The following is a 21,611-nucleotide window of genomic DNA, read 5'->3' as shown; positions in this document are numbered from 1 at the left end:
TGGGAAGACTGAATCTGCAATAGGTAAGCAGCTTGGTTTGAAGAAATCAAATGTGGGAGCAATTATTAGGAAATGGAAGACATACAAGACCACTGATAATCTCCCTCGATCTGGGGCTCCACGCAAGATCTCACCCCGTGGGGTCAAAATGATCACAAGAACGGTGAGCAAAAATCCCAGAACCACACGGGGGGACCTAGTGAATGACCTGCAGAGAGCTGAGACCAAAGTAACAAAGCCTACCATCAGTAACACACTACGCCGCCAGGGACTCAAATCCTGCAGTGCCAGACGTGTCCCCCTGCTTAAGCCAGTACATGTCCAGGCCCGTCTGAAGTTTGCTAGAGAGCATTTGGATGATCCAGAAGAAGATTGGGAGAATGTCATGTGGTCAGATGAAACCAAAATATAACTTTTTGGTAAAAACTCAACTTGTTGTGTTTGGAGGACAAAGAATGCTGAGTTGCATCCAAAGAACACCATACCTACTGTGAAGCATGGGGGTGGAAACATCATGCTTTGGGGCTGTTTTTCTGCAAAGGGACCAGGACAACTGATCCGTGTAAAGGAAAGAATGAATGGGGCCATGTATCGTGAGATTTTGAGTGAAAACCTCCTTCCATCAGCAAGGGCATTGAAGATGAAACGTGGCTGGGTCTTTCAGCATGACAATGATCCCAAACACACCGCCCGGGCAACGAAGGAGTGGCTTCGTAAGAAGCATTTCAAGGTCCTGGAGTGGCCTAGCCAGTCTCCCGATCTCAACCCCATAGAAAATCTTTGGAGGGAGTTGAAAGTCTGTGTTGCCCAGCAACAGCCCCAAAACATCACTGCTCTAGAGGAGATCTGCATGGAGGAATGGGCCAAAATACCAGCAACAGTGTGTGAAAACCTTGTTAAGACAGAAAACGGTTGACCTCTGTCATTGCCAACAAAGGGTATATAACAAAGTATTGAGATAAACTTTTGTTATTGACCAAATACTTATTTTCCACCATAATTTGCAAATAAATTCATTAAAAATCCTACAATGTGATTTTCTGGAGAAAACAAAATCTAATTTTGTCTGTCATAGTTGAAGTGTACCTGTAATGAAAATTACAGGCCTCTCTCATCTTTTTAAGTGGGAGAACTTGCACAATTGGTGGCTGACTAAATACTTTTTTTGCCCCACTGTACATGGTTAACAGATGTTATTCCAAGTGTAGCGAAATGCTTGTGCTACTAGTTCCGATTGTGCAGCAACATCTAACAAGTCATCTGTATACCCGTCGCAAGACCCACTAGTTGATACTTATTTATAAAACACTCTTAGGCCTCACTCTCCCCTATCTGAGATATCTACTGCAGCCCTCATCTTCCACATACAACAACCGTTCTGCCAGTCACATTCTGTTAAAGGCCCCCAAAGCACACACATCCCTGGCTCGCTCCTCTTTTCAGTTCACTGCAGCTAGCGACTGGAACGAGCTGCAACAAACAAACAAACTGGACAGTTTTATCTCAATCTCTTAATTCCAAGACATGGACACTCTTACTGACAGTTGTGGCTACTTTGCGTGACGTATTGTTGTCTCTACCTTCTTTCCCTTTGTGCTGTTGTCTGTGCCCAATAATGTTTGTACCATGTTTAGTGATCCTACCATGTTGTATTGCTACCATGCTGTGTTGTAATGTGTTGCTGCCTTGCTATGTTGTTGTCTTAGGTCTCTCTTCATGTAATGTTGTGTTGCCTCTCTTATCGTGATGTGTGTTTTTTCCTATATTATATATATATATAATATATATTATATTTTATTTAAAAAAAATCCCAGTCACCTTCCCCACAGGAAGCGTTTTGCCTTTTGGTAGGCCGTCATTGAAAATAATAATTTGTTCTTAACTGACTTGCCTAGTTAAATAAAGGTTAAATAAATAAATTAATTCCACAACATCTACCTAATACACTCAAATCTAAGTAAAGGAATGGAATAATAAAATATACATCTAAATGTATGGATGAGCAATGACTGAGCGCTATAGGCAAGATGCAATAGATGGTATAAAATGCAGCATATACATATGGGATGAGTAATGCAAGATATGTAAACATTATTAAAGTGGCATTATTAAAGTGACTAGTGATCCTTTGTTAAAGTGGCCAATGATTTCAAGTCTGTAGGTAGGCAGCAGCCTCTGTGTTAGTGATGGCTGTTTAACAGTCTGATGGCCTTGAGATAGAAGCTATTTTTCAGTCTCTTGGCCCCAACTTTGATGCACCTGTACTGACCTCGCCTTCTGGGTGGTAGCAGGGTGAACAGGCAGTTGCTCAGGGGATTGTTGCCCTTGATGATCTTTTTGGCCTTCGGGTGCTGTAGGTGTCCTGAAGGGAAGGTAATTTGCCCCCAGTGATGCGTTGTGCAGATCGCACCACCCTCTGGAGAGCCCTGCGGTTATGGGCGGTGCAGTTGTCGTACCAGGTGGTGATGCAGCCCGACAGGATGCTCTCAATTGTGCATCTGTAAAAGTTTGTGAGGGTTTTAGTTGACAAGCCAAATTTCTTCAGCCGCTGTTGCGCCTTCTTCACCACACTGTCTATGTGTGCGGACCATTTCAGTTTGTCCGTGATGTGTACACCGAGGAACTTAAAACTATTCACCTTCTCCACTGCTGTCCCATCGATGTGGATAGGTGGTGCTCCCTCTGCTGTTTCCTGAAGTCCACGATCATCTCCTTTGTTTTGTTGACGTTGAGAAAGAGGATGTTTTCTTGATACCACACTCCGGGTGCCCTCACCTCCTCCCTATAGGCTGTCTCATCGTTGTTGGTAATCAAGCCTACTACTGTTGTGTCGTCTGCAAACTTGATGAATGAGTTGGAGGCGTGCATGGCCACGCACTCATGGGTGAACAGGGAGGAAGGGGCTGAAGGGGCTGAACACACACCCCAGTGTTGAGGATCAGCGAAGTGCAGATGTTGCTTCCCACCTTCACCCCCTGGGGGCGGCCCGTCAGGAAGTCCAGGACCCAATAGCACAGGACGGGGTTGAGACACAGGGCCTCAAGCTTAATGATGAGCTTGGAGGGTACTATGGTGTTGAATGCGGAGCTGTAGTCAATGAACAGCATTCTTACATAGGTACTCCTTTTGTCCAGATGGGATAAGGCAGTGTGCAGTGTGATGGCGATTGCATCGTCTATGGACCTATTGGGGCGATACACAAATTTAAGTGGGTCTAGCGTGACAGGTAAGGTGGCGGTGATATGATCCTTGACTAGTCTCTCAAAGCACTTCATGATGTCAGAAGTTAGTGCTACAGGGCGCTAGTCATTTAGTTCAGTTACCTTTGCCTTCTTGGGTACAGGAACAATTGGTGGCCATCTTGAAGCATGTGGGGACAGCTGACTGGGATAGGGACTGATTGAATATGTCCGTAAACACACCAGCCAGCTGATCTGAGCATGCTCTGAGGACGCGGCTAGGGATGCAGTCTGGGCCTGCAGCCTTGCGAGGGTTAACATGTTTTAATGTCTTACTCACGTTGGCCATGGAGAAGGGGAGCCCACAGTCCTTGGTAGCGGGCGGTGGTACTGTATTATCCTCAAAGCGGGCCAAAAAGGTGTTAAGTTTGTCTGGAAGCAAGACGTCGGTGTCCATGACGTGGCTGATTTTCCTTTTTTAGTCTGTGATTGTCTGTAGACCCTGCTACATATGTCTTGTGTCTGAGACGTTGAATTGTGATTCCACTTTGTCTCTATACTGACATTTATTTGTCACTTGTTTAATTACCTTGTGGAGGGAATAACTAAACTGTTTGTATTCGGCCATATTCTCAGTCACCTTTCCATGGTTAAATGCGATTGTTCTCGCTTTCAGTTTTGCACGAATTCTGCCATCTATCCATGGTTTCTGGTTAGGGTAGGTTTTAATAGTCACAGTGTGTACAACATCTCCTATGCACTTCCTTATAAACTCACTCACCAAATCAGCGTATAAATCAATATTATTCTGAGGCTACACAGAACATGTCCCAGTCCGCTTGATCAAAACAATCTTGAAGCGTGGATTCTGATTGGTCAGACCAGCATTGAATAGTCCTCATCACGGGTACATCCTGTTTGAGTTTCTGCCTATAGGAAGGGTGGAGCAAAATGGAGTCGTGGTCAGATTTGCTGAAGTTAAGAGTAGCAGTGATCCAGTGTTTTGCCAGCGCGAGTGCTACAATCAATATGCTGATAGAATTTAGGTAGCCTTGTTCTTTTTTTAGGGTCCAAAAGCATTACCTTTACTGCAGTAGGCTAAATCAGGATCACACAGGGTGTATCTTGGTAGTCTTAAACAAATTAACTATGAAACAAAAGTGTACACCTCACACACATGGTTATGGGCTTAATAAAAGAAGACACCTTTACCATGTCAGATATAGAGTTGAAATGTATTCAATTTTGGAGATTGCATCCCTATATTACACTTCATATACATCACAGAAGACTGACATATCACATAACTGTTTGTCATAGAAACACCAGATTTTCTGCATTTAAAAAAAATGTTTATTATGAATTTTTTTAAATTATGAAAAATATGAATAAGATTTGGCTGCAGGAAAGGGTTACGTCACATCACACACACAAAACCCCCCCCCAAAAAACAATAAAACAGTACATCATATAACATCATTACACCTCTGCATATCTACAACACAAAATGTACACAACATAAACAAAAGAACATCTCATTCCAAAATCATGGGCGTTAATATGGAGTTGTTCCTCCTTTGCTGCTATAACAGCCTCCACTCTTCTGGGAAGGCTTTCCACTAGATGTTAAAACATAGACTGCGTGTGCTAGCACAGACTTTCCTGTGAGGGCACACACTTTCCTGTAGGCTTTGAAGAGATGGTGAATAGGTGTGGCAGTATATTACCCTATAACCCTCAGTCATGTTCCATCCAAGCTGTCAGACTCAGGTGTCTTGTCATTGTTGATAGACAATATGTTTCATCTCATCCACACTCACATTACAGAATTAGAAATTACAATGCTTGCATTTCATAATTTGGTCAGTTATGAATGTGTAGGTTTGTTGGCATGTCATGCCTTACAGTTGCTAATCTTACCAATAAAAAAAGTTGTTGACAATATCAGTGGGTTTTGTGATGAATGAGCCATCGGAGTCAATGAAGGATGGACCTGAATTTAAGGTGATCCAAAGCTTTTTACTATCATTCTTTATATCATTTAGTTTGTTTCATAGTGTAGTTAATTCGTTTTGCTTAGTTTAGTCGCATGATTTCTCAATGTACAGTACGTTTGATATTCAGCAACTTATTTTCTTAATGGGTGCATGCTTATTAGGAACTGGAATAAGCAACTTCATGAATGTATCAAGTGTAGCCTCTGGTTGCTCCTCATTACACACCATAGACCAGAAAATATTCTTTACAACATAGAAATCACTACAAAACATATTGTATGACCTCTTATACACTATATTAGGCCCAGCCTGACCTCTTATACACTATATTAGGCCCCGCCTGACCTCTTATACACTATATTAGGCCCAGCCTGACCTCTTATACACTATATTAGGCCCAGCCTGACCTCTTATACACTATATTAGGCCCAGCCTGACCTCTTATACACTATATTAGGCCCATCCTTTGGTTTTCCTAGACATGGCTACTATATTATGAGCTCTACATCTAATAGATTGGGATACTGCTTTAGAACAGATTTCTGCAGCATTAGTACAAATGTGATCTTTGATTTCATTCCTATGCTGGTTGTAAATACCCTGGTAGGTTGACTGATAACCTGAACCATGTTGCAGCTTCCTTTTGAGTGGACAGCTTGATTAATGTCACATACATTAAGCATTTTACACACATAAATGTTCTGTTACTAGCAACTATCCATTTCCTTAACATTGTTTCTTGGGCTACGTATGTTAATGTTGGCTATTTTTATTGCTTTACTGGAATGCTTATCAGAGGTAGATAGGACAGTGATATGCATGTTTGCGTTGATAGTGTAGGGTGAACAGCACACAGTGGGCTTCTGACTTAGGGCAAACCACCTCAGTGCTAGTAATGTAACTCGGGTTCATAGGTTATTAGTGGTTAGTGATACTACTAATACAAAAATAAGCATACAATATGTTTTGTCCCTTTAAATGGCTTTTATTAATTACTTATTAGAGCAAACCCAATCTCTCTCACACACACACACACCTTTCACTACATCAGAATCACTCAACAAACATAACATATGTTGGGTTTTTCAAAACACAGCACAAATCAACAGAAACTTAGCTTAAAATATACACAATGTTGTCTTGGTAATTACTTTAAAAATGTTGGTCTCTTCCTTTAAAAACGTTTCACTAAGATTATATAAAAAAAAGTAGTAAAGATAAGAACAAAAACAGAATGTAAGGTGGTGGATTGTAAATCCCAGGCAGCCAGAGGCCTCCCTTCTATATAGCCTTCACAGCGTCATCTATCTCAGAGATCTGATCTTTTAGCTGGTTCCACTGTTCTGGGTTCAGTGAGATACCTGGGGACAGAGCAGAGACCAGTCAGAGAGTGGTTAGTAAACTGATCTAGTATCAGTGAAATACCCTGGGACATACCAGAGACAAGTTAGACAGAGAGAGAGTAGCATCACTGGGTTTGATGTCAAACATGAAATCTGGGTAACCACTGTACAGTCGTGGCCAAAGGTTTTGAGAATGACACAAATGTTAATTTTCACAAAGTCTGCTGCCTCAGTTTGTATTATGGCAATTTGCATATACTACAGAATGTTATGAAGAGTGATCAGATGAATTGCAAAGTCACTCTTTGCAATGCAAATGAACCGTATCCCCAAAAAACATTTCCACTGCATTTCAGCTTTGCCACAGAAGGACCTGCTGACATGTCAGTGATTCTCTCATTAACACAGGTGTGAGTGTTCACGAGGACAAGTCTGGAGATCACTCGGTCATGCTGATTGAGTTCGAATAACAGACTGGAAGCTTCAAAAGGAGGGTGGTGCTTGGAATTGTTTCTTGTTTCATTGTTCTTCCTCTGTTAACCATGGTTATCTGCAAGGAAACACGTGCCGTCATCATTGCTTTGCACAAAAAGGGCTTCACAGTCAAGGATATTGCTGCCAGTAAGATTGCACCTAAATCAACCATTTATCGGATCATCAAGAACTTCAAGGAGAGCGGTTCAATTGTTGTGAAGAAGGCTTCAGGGCACCCAAGAAAGTCCAGCAAGCGCCAGGACCATCTCCTAAAGTTGATTCAGCTGTGGGATCGGGGCACCACCAGTACAGAACTTGCTCAGGAATGGCAGCAGGCAGGTGTGAATGAATGTGATCTCCAGCCTTGTCCTTGTCAACACTCACACCCGTGTTAACGAGAGAATCACTGACATGATGTCAGCTGGTCCTTCTGTGGCAGGGCTGAAATGCAGTGGAAACGTTTTTGGGGGCTCAGTACATTTGCATGGCAAAGAGGGACTTTGCAATTAATTGCAATTCATCTGATCACTCTTCATATCATTCTGGAGTATATGCAAATTGCCATCATACTTTTGGCCACGACTGTACAGCTCAGTCTATGAATTTGAGAGCTGTTACATTTCTCCAGCCCCATCACTAAGCTTTGTTATTGTTTCAACTGCTGATTGCCCCTTTAGAAATGAAAGTATAAAATGCCCATATTGAAATGTAACTTCACTTAATGAGTTTATAATAGACAGTCAATTAGTTCCTACCTAGCAGTTTACAAATCATGAATTAACAAATACATATCCTTGTTGGTTGAAGCACCAAAATGACGATAAAACAATTTTAACCAATGATTCATCAATCCATATGTTTGTATAGCAACAGCATGTCTGTTGGTTCAGGGGCCAGGTGACTCATTTATAAAACACTATGTAAACACTAAATGTGCCCCAAAACATGTGCGCACCAGTTCATGCAAAAGTTGGCATTTCTAAAAACTGAACTTGACGTGAGAATGTGCTTATCCTCCCGTAAACTTTAGACCATGCGTACGGATAGTTTCTAGTGGTTGAAGTATTTCATTGCACGAAGGCAAAAGTAGCCTAGTAGCTTTGGGGAATATATGATGACACTCTTACTCATAACAGCTAGCTAAATATAATAACAAGATGAAATAAGTTGCCATTTTTGAGAAGAACAAAAATCAATGAATTTAATCTTTGCCTTCTAAAATAATTAGAAGTAGGCATCTATTTCCTATTATATATTTACATTTCCACAATCGTTGCATTATAAATTCCTCACCTTTTCATACTTGCAAAATAGCCTATAGGCCTACAACAAGTTAGGATAGGCCAGAATTCGTCCCATCTCTCATTTAATTGGACCTACTTCACAGTAGCAAATAAATATGCTATTTCTAGTATTTTGCTCTATGAAATCTGATCCGAAGAGCAGTTTAACGGTAGAACAGGTGGTTCATTTTTTCCATTGATTATTTGCAGGCTACATCTGAATACTGTAACGTCAAATTTCTCAAATAAACAATATTTAATTTATAAACATAATACTGTATATCATAACCATTGCGGAATACATTCCTCACATTTTCTGGACATGATAAGTTAACATTCCCGAAGTAGCCATACACCAAATTACCATGCACCCCTCATTTAATTGGGCCTATTAGATAGGCGATTATAATTTCAAGTTTATGCTCTATGGATCTGCATGGTGGCGCAGTTTATAACATACAATAGAATTCAACGTGTGAACAGACAGTTGATATTTTATATTGAAGTGTAGGCTACCAAAATGAGCAGTCCCTTGTTTACATAGTCATGATATCAAATCAAAATAATTTATTTACTGATACTTCTTGTTGACATTTATCAGCAGGCCTACACTGTAGTTTTCCTTTTTTCCCCCCAGAGTAGACAAGAATTTGCAGGCAGTGCAGAAAATCTTCTTTCGGGGAAAAGTTATTGCAAAACATTGAATTCAAACCTGTTTACAGGTCCACACAATTTTCGCAAGAAAAAGAAAATGGCCAACACCTCCAAAGACATTTGATTATGTTCACCGTTGCTATTTTCTTTAGATACTTTCTTGGCCTGATTCCAATACTTCCAAAGTATACAGCAAATAAGGGTGTTATTGTCACAATAAAAGATGAATGATGGGTGTTATTCAGTTAGAATTCTCATTCACGCACGTAGTTATGACAAGTCTGAATTATAACAGGAAACATGCATGTATGGTGTGATCCAAGTTAATAAATCTCAATATTTTTGAGCGTGCGCAGTCTTTTCAGACATGGCGCAGATATTTGGTGTTCAATTTACACAACAGTTATAAATGAGGCCCCAGGGGCCCTGTAGTAGGTTTCACACCCCAATGACAGGTTTCTTACCTTTCCTGCCAGGCTTCATCTCCCCCTCCTGATCCATCCAGTACTCACGGATGTCGATCAGACATTTACCTTTGAATTCACGAACGCTCACATACCGCATCTTCCCAATCTAAAATAAAAAAAGTAACGTAGAGACAAAACCATATCGACATGCAGGTAATGTTGCATCTTTTGTACTGGGGATGGACTAACACTGTTCTTCACTGCTTACCTGGAACTTGTTGTCATCCTTGTCCTGGTTGCGACTTCCCTTGGAGGTTCCACCCGGCTTGGAACTCTCTCCCCCTTTGGGTTTCTTAGCTGCTGGTTTCTCTGGCGCTGCCTGCTTTCTCTTCTTGGACTACAACAGGAGTTCATTTCAATATGTCACATAAATATGTATAAACATTTGTTTTGAAAGTGCAAAATTAACCTTCTGATAACAATATGGACATCAGCACCATAAATACTATATAAAAACACAGCTTCCATATTGAACCAGTCTGAGAATTTTTAAATATGTGTGTCCTTTTTTTATTTTATTGACTGAACTACAAAACAGTCACAAGAGTACTGTAGGCTGCCTTTACTCTATGGCTGTGTGAGGGGGGAGAGATTAGAGTCACATTTACCTTGGTCTCAGCTTCACTGTTGGAGTCACTGCCACTGCCACTGCCAGAGCTTGAGGACAGAACTTCCTTTGACTTGGGCATCCTGGAAAAGGAGGGATGCAATAGCTGAATAAATACCATCCTTCCATAGAACTTCATACAATGTTTTCAAATAAATCTACAATTACAATCTGCATGATTTTGTTCAATCATAGTGTTTTGTCTCCCGAGTGTCACAGGATTCTAAGGCACTGCATCTCAGTGCTAGAGGCGTCACTACAGACCCTGGTTCGATTCCAGGCTGTATCACAACCAGCCGTGATTGGGAGTCCCATAGGGCGGTGCACAATTGGCCCAGCGTCGTCCAGGTTAGGGGAGGGTTTGGCTGGGTAGGCCGTCATTGTAAATAAGAATTTGTTCTTAACTGACGTGCCTAAATAAATTAAGCTACAAAGTAAAACTTTAAACGTTTGACATTGGCCAGCAGCTGGCGCCATTATTCATTTTATGTCGTTTGTCATCTGTGACTGGAAAGTATGCAGCCAGCTATACACTCGTGTTCCCTGGCGACCGACTCACACAAAAACCATCCTCCATTCATGTTGCAAGGTGCGTCGGTTTCCTTCTTAACTAGCTTTAACGGCGAGCCGCCGGGGAGAGAAAAAAAACCTGGGAGAATATACTTAAGTTGAGGACTACAGTCCAAACACTTAAAAAGACACACCCTGCCTTATGCACTTTGGGGAAATGATTTGCAAACTTCCCTTGCTTGGATACGTAAGCCCCTCAGCCCTTGTTTTTAGTCGGCTTTGCATAGTAAATAATTATGTTCACTCCTGGCCTGAAACTTCCCATAATTCAATTTGCGACGACTGTACATCCGCTAAGAAAAGTCTGAGAAAACTTAACGTCAATGGAGATGTCAACATACAAGTGTAAGTAAAAACGAATGCAAATAAGTTCGAAATTTTGCTAACGGTACTACGTAAAGAGTAAATATATTTTTGTTTGGTTATCTTTTAGAAATTGTAGAAATAAAACATTTTCATGCTTCAGAAGTTCCAGCTAAGCAGGCTAACGTTAGTTCGCTAAATCATTAGTTTGTGAGTTATTATATATTTAATATAAGTAGACAGTCACTCAATTGACTGTGGCGCATATAAAGCACCCACAAATTAAAACACAATCATAGCGGGATGAACGAGTGATGAATTTCCGGCCAAGGGTGATCCATTTAAAAATCCTTCCTTCCTTTTAATTTTTTTTTTTATTAACAACAAATCAAAACAGGAAGTACATGTGGGAACACAAGTCTATATAAATAATATACAAAAAGGACAATTGGGCTAGGGGGTACAATATCATATTACACAAGGACCTTTAGGGACATACATACTTATTATTCTAACAGCTTTTTTGTTAGTAGAGTATTTAATTGTCTTAATATACAGTTCAATTTATTTTTGTAAGGTAAGAAAAGGTGGTGTTTTGTTTGTAAATTTACATTTGTGAATATGAAATTTGGCCAAAAGTATAATTAAATGAATTACACAAAAATGTTTCAGCTTATTTCTAGCATAGGTAAAGAATCTAAGCAGTACATCTCTCCACAATAGTGTAAGATCTTCATTAAAAAAATGTGTTCAATTAAAAATCTACTCATGTCTTGCCAGTTTTCTTACATGAATACAATGCCAAAAAAGATGCACAACTGTTTCTGGGTGGTCATTACAAAAGGAGCAATTTGAGTTGATGTTTTCCTTAAACTTCTTCATATAGAGGTTGGCAGGATAATATTTATGAATAATGTTAAAGGAAACTTCCTTAATTTTGTTAACAAGTAGGTGTGTGTGTGGCAACATCCAAACTTTTTTCCAAAAGATATTATCAATAAATCCATTCCAATAAGGCATGACATAAGGTATAGATACAACATCCTGCTGAAACAAGATTTGTATCGCTCTGTTGTTGAATGGACCAATAGAGAAACAAATCTTTCCTACTGATGAGTCAACAGGGTCAACGGAAGATAGGCTCTGAGGGTCAGGTCTTGACACATTCCTGAATAATGAAGAAACACCTGAGGGAATGGCATCTAAAACAATTGCAAATCTTTAGGTGTTACAGGGACCTTGTAAAGTGATAAGAATTCCTTATAATTGAGTGAAAGACCCTCTGCATTTACCAGTTGGCTCACCAATAGGATATTATTTATTTCGGAACCAATATTCTAAAAACAAAGAAGTATTTTTATACAATATATCCCGATTATTCCATATATAATATCTGTGTGGAGAAAAGTTATGCTTAGAAATTAAGGACCATGACAAGAAACCCTGCCGATGAAAAGCAGAAAGTGTCACTGGAATTTGTCAATATTATAATTGCAAACCAACATGAAGATAAGGCCATCAAAAGTAGAGAAGACATGATGAGGAATAAAATTCCACATAGAAGTGGGTCTTCTTAGGAATTGTTTTATTCAATTGATCTTAAGTATTATTTAAGGTAGTAAAGTCCAGAAAATGTTATAAGTGTTCATTACAACAGTTTCCCTAGTGTAATGGGTATGGTTTCTCCATAGAAAGTTGAAAAGCATCTGGTCTATCTCCTTGCTTATTTTACCGTCAAGATAAAAAGATAGAGTGCCATATGTTGGTCTAGAGATTCCTAATAACCAAGGCTGAAGCTCTCTTCCTTTTAAAGATAAGTCCCTCTGTAGCCATTGATTTAGCTTCTTCTGGGTTTTTTTAAATAAGAGGGTTAAAATGTAGTAAGCCTCTAGACTTCTGATCCTTTGTAATGGTTATGCCTAAATATGTCAATTCTTCTTTTACTTGAATACCATAATATGAAGGTGTCAGTCTTTGACAGCTATGAGTTCACATGTATTAATGTTTTGGAAAAGGATTGTATCACATTGATCGCTATGGGAATTTGGTTAGGGTCTTTCAGAAAAAGTATAGTATCAGCCAGGAGGCTTATAATAATTTCTTTACCAGCTATGGAAATACCATGTACAGGACTGTTACTTAAAGAATTTGTAAGAAGTTGGGTGATTAATAAAAACAGGTACGGAGAGATAGGACAACTTTGCCTAATTCCTCTCTTTAACTCAAATCTAGGTGAGGTGCCATATTTCAATTTGATAGAGCTGTTACCATTTGTATAGAGTCTCTTAATAGACTTACAGAAAAAAATACCCAAAGCCAAGTCTCAAGGGAGTGGAATAGGAACGAATGCTCTACTGTGTCAAATGCTTTATAAAAATCAAAAAAAATCATATGAAGCTATCCTCAGTTATTAGGTCTGAGTAGTCAAGTATGTCTAATACTAGTCTGATATTGTTAGAAATATGTATGTTCCTCATAAAGCCAGACCGTTTCATCAATGATTGCATCCAGGACTTCTTTAATTATTTTTGAAAGTAGTAAGGCTAATATCTTATAGTCATTATTAAGAAGACAAATTGGACGCCAGTTATCGATGAGCAGCACTTCTTTTTTAGGCTTAGGTATCAGTGTTATTAACCCCTGACTCATTGTAGGAGGGAGAACATTAGAGAGTATTAAAAACAAAGACTTCAAATAGGAAGGGAGCTACTTGTTCAGAAAATAATTAGTAAAATTCTGATGTAATTCCATCAACACCTGGTGATTTATTGTTCTTTAGATGTTTGATAGACTCTATAATCTCTTCAACTTTGATGGGTTCATCACACTGTTTAGATCCTATGTCACTGATAGAGAACATTATTCAGTGAGTCAAAAAACATATCTGTGGATTCCTGACAGTACGTAGAGCTATACAATTTTCTGTAAAAACTGCTACAGTATTTAGCGATTCATTTTTGGTCATCTGTAATAACACCATCAATGTTTAAGTTATGGATAATGTTATTTGTAGAGTGAAATTTCTCAAGTCTAAAGAAACAGGATGAATTCTGTTCTCCCTCCTCAATCCATTTTTCCTAGACCTAATAAAGGCCCCTTCTGCTTTTAATCTATTTATATTATCCAGTTTATTTTGTAACTTAATCAGTTCCATCTTGTCCTCCCCCGAGAGGCTGGCTGGGGACCTCTGAGAAAGGGAAGTGATCTTAATGATCACCTTTTCCTCCTCAGCTCTTCTGGTCTTAGCAAGATTACTACCATATTTTCTAAGGTATTTGGACACCTCAAATTTAAAGAGCTCCCAGTTCTTGCAATAAGATTTTTCTTCACAAGCCTTTCCCAAAAGTGTGAAAGCAGATCTTTAACCTCAAACGTAACTACACTGCTCAAAAAAATAAAGGGAACATTAAAAATAACACATCCTAGATCTGAATTAATGAAATATTCTTATTAAATACTTTTTTCTTTACATAGTTGAATGTGCTGACAACAAAATCACACAAAAATTATCAATGGAAATCAAATTTATCAACCCATGGAGGTCTGGATTTGGAGTCACACTCAAAATTAAAGTGGAAAACCACACTACAGGCTAATCCAACTTTGATGTAATGTCCTTAAAACAAGTCCAAATGAGGCTCAGTAGTGTGTGTGGCCTCCACGTGCCTGTATGACCTCCCTACAACGCCTGGGCATGTTGTTGATGAGGTGGCGGATGGTCTCCTGAGGGATCTCCTCCCAGACCTGGACTACAGCATCCGCCAACCCCTGGACAGTCTGTGGTGCAAGGTGGCGTTGGTGGATGGAGCGAGACATGATGTCCCAGATGTGCTCAATTGGATTCAGGTCTGGGGAACGGGCGGGCCAGTCCATAGAATCAATGCCTTCCTCTTGCAGGAACTGCTGACACACTCCAGCCACATGAGGTCTAGCATTGTATTGCATTAGGAGGAACCCAGGGCCAACCGCACCAGCATATGGTCTCACAAGGGGTCTGAGGATCTCATCTCGGTACCTAATGGCAAGCACATGGAGGGCTGTGCGGCCCCCCAAAGAAATGCCACCCCACACCATGACTGACCCACCGCCAAACCGGTCATGCTGGAGGATGTTGCAGGCAGCAGAACGTTCTCCACGGCGTCTCCAGACTCTGTCACGTGTCATGTGCTCAGTGTGAACCTGCTTTCATCTGTGAAGAGCACAGGGCGCCAGTGGCGAATTTGCCAATCTTGGTGTTCTCTGGCAAATGCCAAACGTCCTGCACGGTGTTGGGCTGTAAGCACAACCCCCACCTGTGGACGTCTGGACCTCATACCACCCTCATGGAGTCTGTTTCTGACCGTTTGAGCAGACACATGCACATTTGTGGCCTGCTGGAGGTCCTTTTGCAGGGCTCTGGCAGTGCTCCTCCTTGCACAAAGGCGGAGGTAACGGTCCTGCTGCTGGGTTGTTGCCCTCCTACGGCCTCCTCCACGTCTCCTGATGTACTGGCCTGTCTCCTGGTAGCGCCTCCATGCTCTGGACACTACGCTGACTGACACAGCAAACCTTCTTGCCACAGCTCGCATTGATGTGCCATCCTGGATGAGCTGCACTACCTGAGCCACTTGTGTGGGTTGGACTCCGTCTCATGCTACCACTAGAGTGAAAGCACCGCCAGCATTCAAAAGTGACCAAAACATCAGCCAGGAAGCATAGGAACTGAGAAGTGGTCTGTGGTCCCCACCTGCAGAACCACTCCTTTATTGGGGGTGTCTTGCTAATTGCCTATAATTTCCACCTGTTGTCTATTCCATTTGCACAACAGCATGTGAAATTTATTGTCAATCAGTGTTGCTTCCTAAGTGGACAGTCTGATTTCACAGAAGTGTGATTGACTTGGAGTTACATTGTGTTGTTTAAGTGTTCCCTTTATTTTTTTTTGAGCAGTGTAGATCATTATTTAATAACGAGCCTTTTAGCTTCCAGTATGATGCTCTACCAAGGTTAGTATCAGGGGTTAATATTCTGATATCAATGTAAATGGCCCTGTGGTCAGTGAGGGGAGTAGTACAAATATTTGTAGTAACACACTCCCCATCAATACATTTGGATATAAGCCAAAAATCTATTCTGGACTGTCTGGAACCTGTTTTGTTACTCCAAGTGAATGATCTGTCGGCCGGAAACCTCTCTCTCCATATATCAGTAAGATCAAACTTTTCCATAAAAAGTAATAAACCCAAATTCTAATTGCTTGGCCTACCTGGGGGCCATCTATCAATTGAATTATCTATAGTAATGTTAAAGTCCCCTCATATCAATAATAACGAATTCAGAAATTTAGATAACATATACTTCATTGGTTTCTCTGTAGATTCAAGCAACTCATCATTCTAATGTTTGGTGTTGTACCTGTAGAAGTTTACAGTAATGAGCTTAATGTCATTGTAACTGATCACAAGACCAATAAAGTGACCAAAGGGGTCACATTCCGAGTGTAGAATATTACCACCAAAGGTATTTTTCATTGCAGTGACACCAGCAGAGCGTTCAGATCCATGGGAAAGCCAAATATCGTTGCCCCACTGTGACCTCCAGAAGTTGGCATCAGCAGAAATTGAGTGAGACTCTTGGAAAAAAAGCAGAAATCTGTTCGAAATTGTTTAGCAAATAAAAATAAGGCCTTGTGCTTCACATTGTTTTGTAACCCACTAACATGTTTTATTTATTTTACGAGGCAAGTCAGTTAAGAACAAATTCTTATTTTCAATGACGGACTAGGAACAGTGGGTTAACTGCCTGTTCAGGGGCAGAACGACAGATTTGTACCTTGTCAGCTCGGTTACTAGTCCAACGCTCTAACCACTAGGCTACCCTGCCGCCCAACATTAAGAGAAACTATAGACAAAGACAAAACAACAAAGATGATATAAAAGTATAAACTGTAGTAGGATGAGTCAAACGTAGGAGCAATGAACGTAAGTGATAAGGAACCGAGATCTGCACCATTTAAGTCAATTTAAAGTGAAAATAGCTTATTCCATAAACTCTGAGCTAGATGTTATCTGGCTTTTTAAATTAAACTCAACAGAATATTATGTTAAAGACCAAACCAAGGGTTCTTTGTAGTAAGAGAGACTAAAAACCCTCTTTAGTGTAATCAGGAACTATTCTGAGAAATAAAATTCAAAATAATAATTTAAATAAAAGGGTATCTGCTATTTTAAGAGCATATGAAAACTGTTTTTTTTTTTTTTAAATTCATATGTTCCTAAGACCTTTTTCACTTGGAAATAAGTATTAATAACTAAAGTGTCCACTTAATTTGAGGGCTGAGTGGGCAGGGTGTGTCTTTTAAGTGTTTGGACTGCAACAGCTGTCATAATAAAACACAATTTCCCACCAAAAATACTACTTCCTGATGTTCAGCCAATCAGGTTGTAGCAGTCTGGCTGAAGGTCGTCACTAGTTACCGCAGCCAAAGTCATAAACCAGGTATCTCTAGACTAACATATGGTGCTCTATCTTTATATCTTGACCGTAAAATAAGCAAGGAGATAGACCAGATGCTTTTCAACTTCCTTTGGAGAAACCGTACCCATCACATTAGGAAAACTGTTGTAATGAACACTTATCAGAATGGTGGACTGAATTTTCTGGATTTTACTACTTTAAATAATACTTTCAAGATCAATTGGATAAAACAATTCCTAAGAAGACCCACTTCTATCTGGAATTTTATTCCTCATCATGTCTTCTCTACTTTTGGTGGCCTTAACTTCATGTTGTTTTGCAATTATAATATTGACAAAGTTCCAGTGAAATCTTCTGCTTTTAATCGGCAGGTTTTCTTGTCATGGTCCTTAATTTATAAACACAATTTTTCTCCACACAGATATTATATATGGAATAATCGGGATATATTGTATAAAAATACCTCTCTGTTTTTAGAATATTGGTTCAGAAATAATATCCTATTGGTGAGCCAACTGGTAAATGCAGAGGGTCTTTTACTCAGTTATAAAGAATTCTTATCACTTTACAAGGTCCCTGTAACACCTAAAGATTTTGCAATTGTTTTAGATGCCATTCCCTCAGGTGTTTCTTCATTATTCAGGAACATGTCAAGACCTGACTCTCAGAGCCTACCTTCTATTGACCCTGTTGACTCATCAGTAGGAAAGATTTGTTTCTCTTTTGGTCCATTCAACAACAGAGCGATACGATCCTTGTTTCAGCAGGATGTTGTATCTATACCTTATGTCATGCCTTATTGGAATGGATTTATTGATAATATCTGTTGGAAAAAAGTTTGGATGTTGCCACACACATACCTACTTGTTAACAAAATTAAGGAAGTTTCCTTTAAAATTATTCATAAATATTATCCTGCCAACCACTATATGAAGAAGTTTAAGGAAAACATCAACTCAAATTGCTCCTTTTGTAATGACCACCCAGAAACAGTTGTGCATCTTTTTTGGCATTGTATGCATGTAAGAAAACTGTGGCAAGACATCAGTAGGTTTATAATTGAACACATTTATGAAGATTTTACACTATTGTGGAGAGATGTACTGTTTGGATTCTTTACATACAATAGAAATAAGCGGAATCATTTTTATGTAATTAATTTCATTATTCTTTTGGCCAAATTTCATATACACAAATGTAAATTTACAAACAGAAAACCACATTTTCGTACCCCACAAAAAGAAATTGAACTGTATTTTAAGACGGTTAAATGCTCTACTAACAAAAAAGCTGTTACAATTCTAAGTATATGCATGTCCCTTAAGGTCCTTGTGTAATTGTAATGTGATATGTACCCCCTAGCCCCGCCCCCAGCCCGATTGTCCATTGTTTGTAATCTATGTATGCTTGTGTTCCCTCATGTGCTTTATGTATTGATTTGTTGTTAATAAAAATAATTTTAAAAAATAAAAAAAAGGTATATTTCTACAATTGTTATTCTTACAAAAATGTGATTCTAACCGTAACCACATTGCTAACCTTATGTCTAACCCTAAATTAAGACCAAAAAGCTACTTTCTGTTTTCATTCATCTTTATGTGCAGCATCAGGAAGTAGCATTAGCCACTCTACTAGACTGCTGGAAAGTTGTTTTATTGAGACAGTACGCATGTCGTTTTTTTTCAGGCGGCTCGCCTTTAAAGCTAGTTAAGGCGGAAACCGACGCCCTTGCAGCCTGAATGGAGGGCGTTTAATGTACGAGCCGGTCGCCGGGGGTCATGAGTGTATATCAGGCTGCGTACATTCCAGTTGGAAGCAGATGGCAAACGACGTATAAGGAATAATAACGCCATCTACCGGCCGGTTGGGATACCTCATACTGTAGACATCTTGGGTTGATAATATGCAGATATCTATAACATTTCAACTGAACATTTTCCAGCCTAGAAAAATAGCTACACTATAAAACATTTTACAGACAGTTTTTATGCGAGTAAAGTCAACTATATAAAAATAAATCACGACAGCTGTCATGTAAACAGGAAGTTTCGGCACTATTTTGTAAATGCCGACGGATCATTTGTTGGTTCAAAATGGTGGGATGTTTAAATGCTGGTCAAATTAATTATGCTAGAAATGGCGCTGGATACGCCTTTATGCGCAAATATTGATACAACAACCATCATATCAAAGTAAATTTGGAGTCACGAGTTTATATGGTGTGTTCCTCCCACTACGATTTGGGAAACCATTCAGTTTAATAGGCTACAGATTAAATAAATTACGTATTTGACTTGGTGAAAATCCACGGTGATCTTGACGCTACTTTTCCAAAAATATCGAGTGTCATGATCGATGCTTGACAGCCATTTGACTAATAAATAAAAATTATCGCTCTTATCCATAATAATCAGGGGTTCCCAAATGTTTTCACTCGGACCCCCCCTTCCAGCGCGCGTACGCACAAGCACTGTTCATGACACAAATTGTTCACACCCCTCTTGTTGGTGGGGAGAATATTGCAGGTTTATAGCTTCGTTCTTGCAATTCTACAAATTGTCATGTGGTGCGAAGAAAATTTTGCCTAGCTACCGTTTCCCCAAATAAGAAGTGAACCTGTATGAAATAACTACTGGTAATGGTGGTGGTTGTTTGAATTATGAGAAGGTGAAAATAATATAGGCAAATAATATACTGTTTTAAAGCAATAAATCCAGTATATTATTTGCCAATATTATTTCCACCTTATCCAAAAGTTGTCCACGTGATCATCGAATATGCAAATGAGTCATTGTTCTGTTCGGTTCACTATTTTCATTCGCAATATAAGACTGTTTCGTTCGAATTATTGCACAGCTCGTTGCGTTATTATAGTACACATTTTCTAGATAGGTAGGCCTGAATTAACCAAAAATGCAAAAATGTATCACGATCAAATCAATCGAGCATGCAACAGCAGCGTCCTTGCAGCACATTACAATGTTGCATATAACGATAGTTTTGCACAGGGGTTCGTTCGCTCTAGGGATTAAATCTAAATAGCAACATTAGCTACAGTACTTACGTGCAATGTTTCACTGTATGAGCTCGAGTGTAGTGTTCGCGGATGCTGTGTGTGAAGGCGGTAGATACAGGCCTGCAAAATGTCTACCCTAGTGGTTCGAGGTTTACCAGATCTTGATTCCAAATGAACTGGATGAAGTACTTTCACCACAATGCTGTTCTACTGTTCCGGTGATCTAGAAGTCAGTCGCGCGAGTTTGCTTCAGGTTCGTTGTACCCGGACGTACCGTTTATATTGAATTGTGGGAAATTATGTTCTCTTTCTGTGCTTCTGGTCACAGTTAGGCTGTGTTAACAATTTTAAAGCGGCAGTCTGCGATTTAAAGCAACACCGCGCCGCTGTTTAGGTAAATAGCTGAGGGATGTTTCTAGAGAAATGTAACCAGTAACCACTCAAATTCATTGACAGCTATGGATGCAAGGACTTACTTACCATACACAATATACAACTTATAGTATATACCATGTTTTGAGGCTATACAGTGTTTGTTTACAATTGCATTGTTAGCAAACATTGGAGTAAAACAAGATAATATGTTGGTTTCTGATAGGGTACGACAGTTCATGAGGCATTTATAAGTTAAATTATTCAACAAAAAATCTATGGGTTATATTGTAGCGATGCTCGATATACAATTCCCACAACTGGGGTAACCCTATTCGTGTGATGCGCAGGGTGTTTGCCTTTCACACCAGTGACCCGGGTTTGCTTCCCTGCCGTTTGCCCGTTTCCTACAATATCATGAATTTAAAAGTCCAAAAAGGGAAGTTGCAAATGCATATTGCCCCATTTAAAAGCCCCATTTACAGTCTTTATGCTATTAAATCAAGTACATGCATACAGAAAGCATTTGTATTGATAGTAAATTTGACAACAGTTCTGAAGAAAAAAATGCATACATTTTAGCAATCACCTAAATATCAAAATAATGTATTATATCAATGCTTGTAAGAGTTGTTTTAGGTTCTGTGAACTAGGCCTAGACACAGTGTACTATCTGATAGGTCTATATCCAACTAATTTCCTTTGCATCAGGTCAACATTAAGGGTTCATTTATCTCTTGGTTCATTATACAGCTGAAGGTTCCATTTTTGGAAGAAAGGATGTTATTGTTGAGAGTAGGTTAAAGGTGACAAGAGATTTGTAAACAGAAGCATACAATTGCTCCACATTGTGAGGCCCTAATATGAAAACATCCTATAAAATCTTCCTT

General features: G+C 39.5%; 1 protein-coding gene across 1 annotated transcript; it reads right to left on the bottom strand.

Moving 5' to 3' along the window:
• Positions 1–6,138: 6,138 nt before the first annotated feature.
• LOC112257294 (activated RNA polymerase II transcriptional coactivator p15) lies at positions 6,139–20,654 on the bottom strand. The gene is made up of 5 exons (XM_024430786.1): positions 20,398–20,654; positions 10,006–10,087; positions 9,606–9,734; positions 9,395–9,503; positions 6,139–6,537 (listed from the first exon to the last, which is right to left on the bottom strand). Exons 2-5 carry the CDS (start codon positions 10,084–10,086, stop codon positions 6,458–6,460), a joined length of 399 nt encoding a protein of 132 aa, XP_024286554.1. The 5' UTR covers position 10,087; positions 20,398–20,654; the 3' UTR covers positions 6,139–6,457.
• Positions 20,655–21,611: the final 957 nt, after the last annotated feature.

The sequence above is a fragment of the Oncorhynchus tshawytscha genome, linkage group LG09 (assembly GCF_018296145.1).
Source record: "Oncorhynchus tshawytscha isolate Ot180627B linkage group LG09, Otsh_v2.0, whole genome shotgun sequence".
Classification (NCBI taxonomy): Eukaryota; Metazoa; Chordata; class Actinopteri; order Salmoniformes; family Salmonidae; genus Oncorhynchus; species Oncorhynchus tshawytscha.
The sequence above is the reverse complement of the archived record's forward strand: the minus strand, read 5'-3'. Positions and strand labels throughout refer to the sequence as shown.

What these genes read in the sequence shown, in the direction of transcription:
- LOC112257294 (XM_024430786.1), bottom strand. Translation starts at nt 10,086, where the DNA reads ATGCCCAAGTCAAAGGAAGTTCTGTCCTCAAGCTCTGGCAGTGGCAGT. An exon ending in AGGATGACAACAAGTTCCAG is followed by an intron (nt 9,504 to 9,605) that starts GTAAGCAGTGAA and finishes TTTTTATTTTAG; the next exon opens with ATTGGGAAGATGCGGTATGT. An exon ending in GATGAAGCCTGGCAGGAAAG is followed by an intron (nt 6,538 to 9,394) that starts GTAAGAAACCTG and finishes CTCTGTCCCCAG; the next exon opens with GTATCTCACTGAACCCAGAA.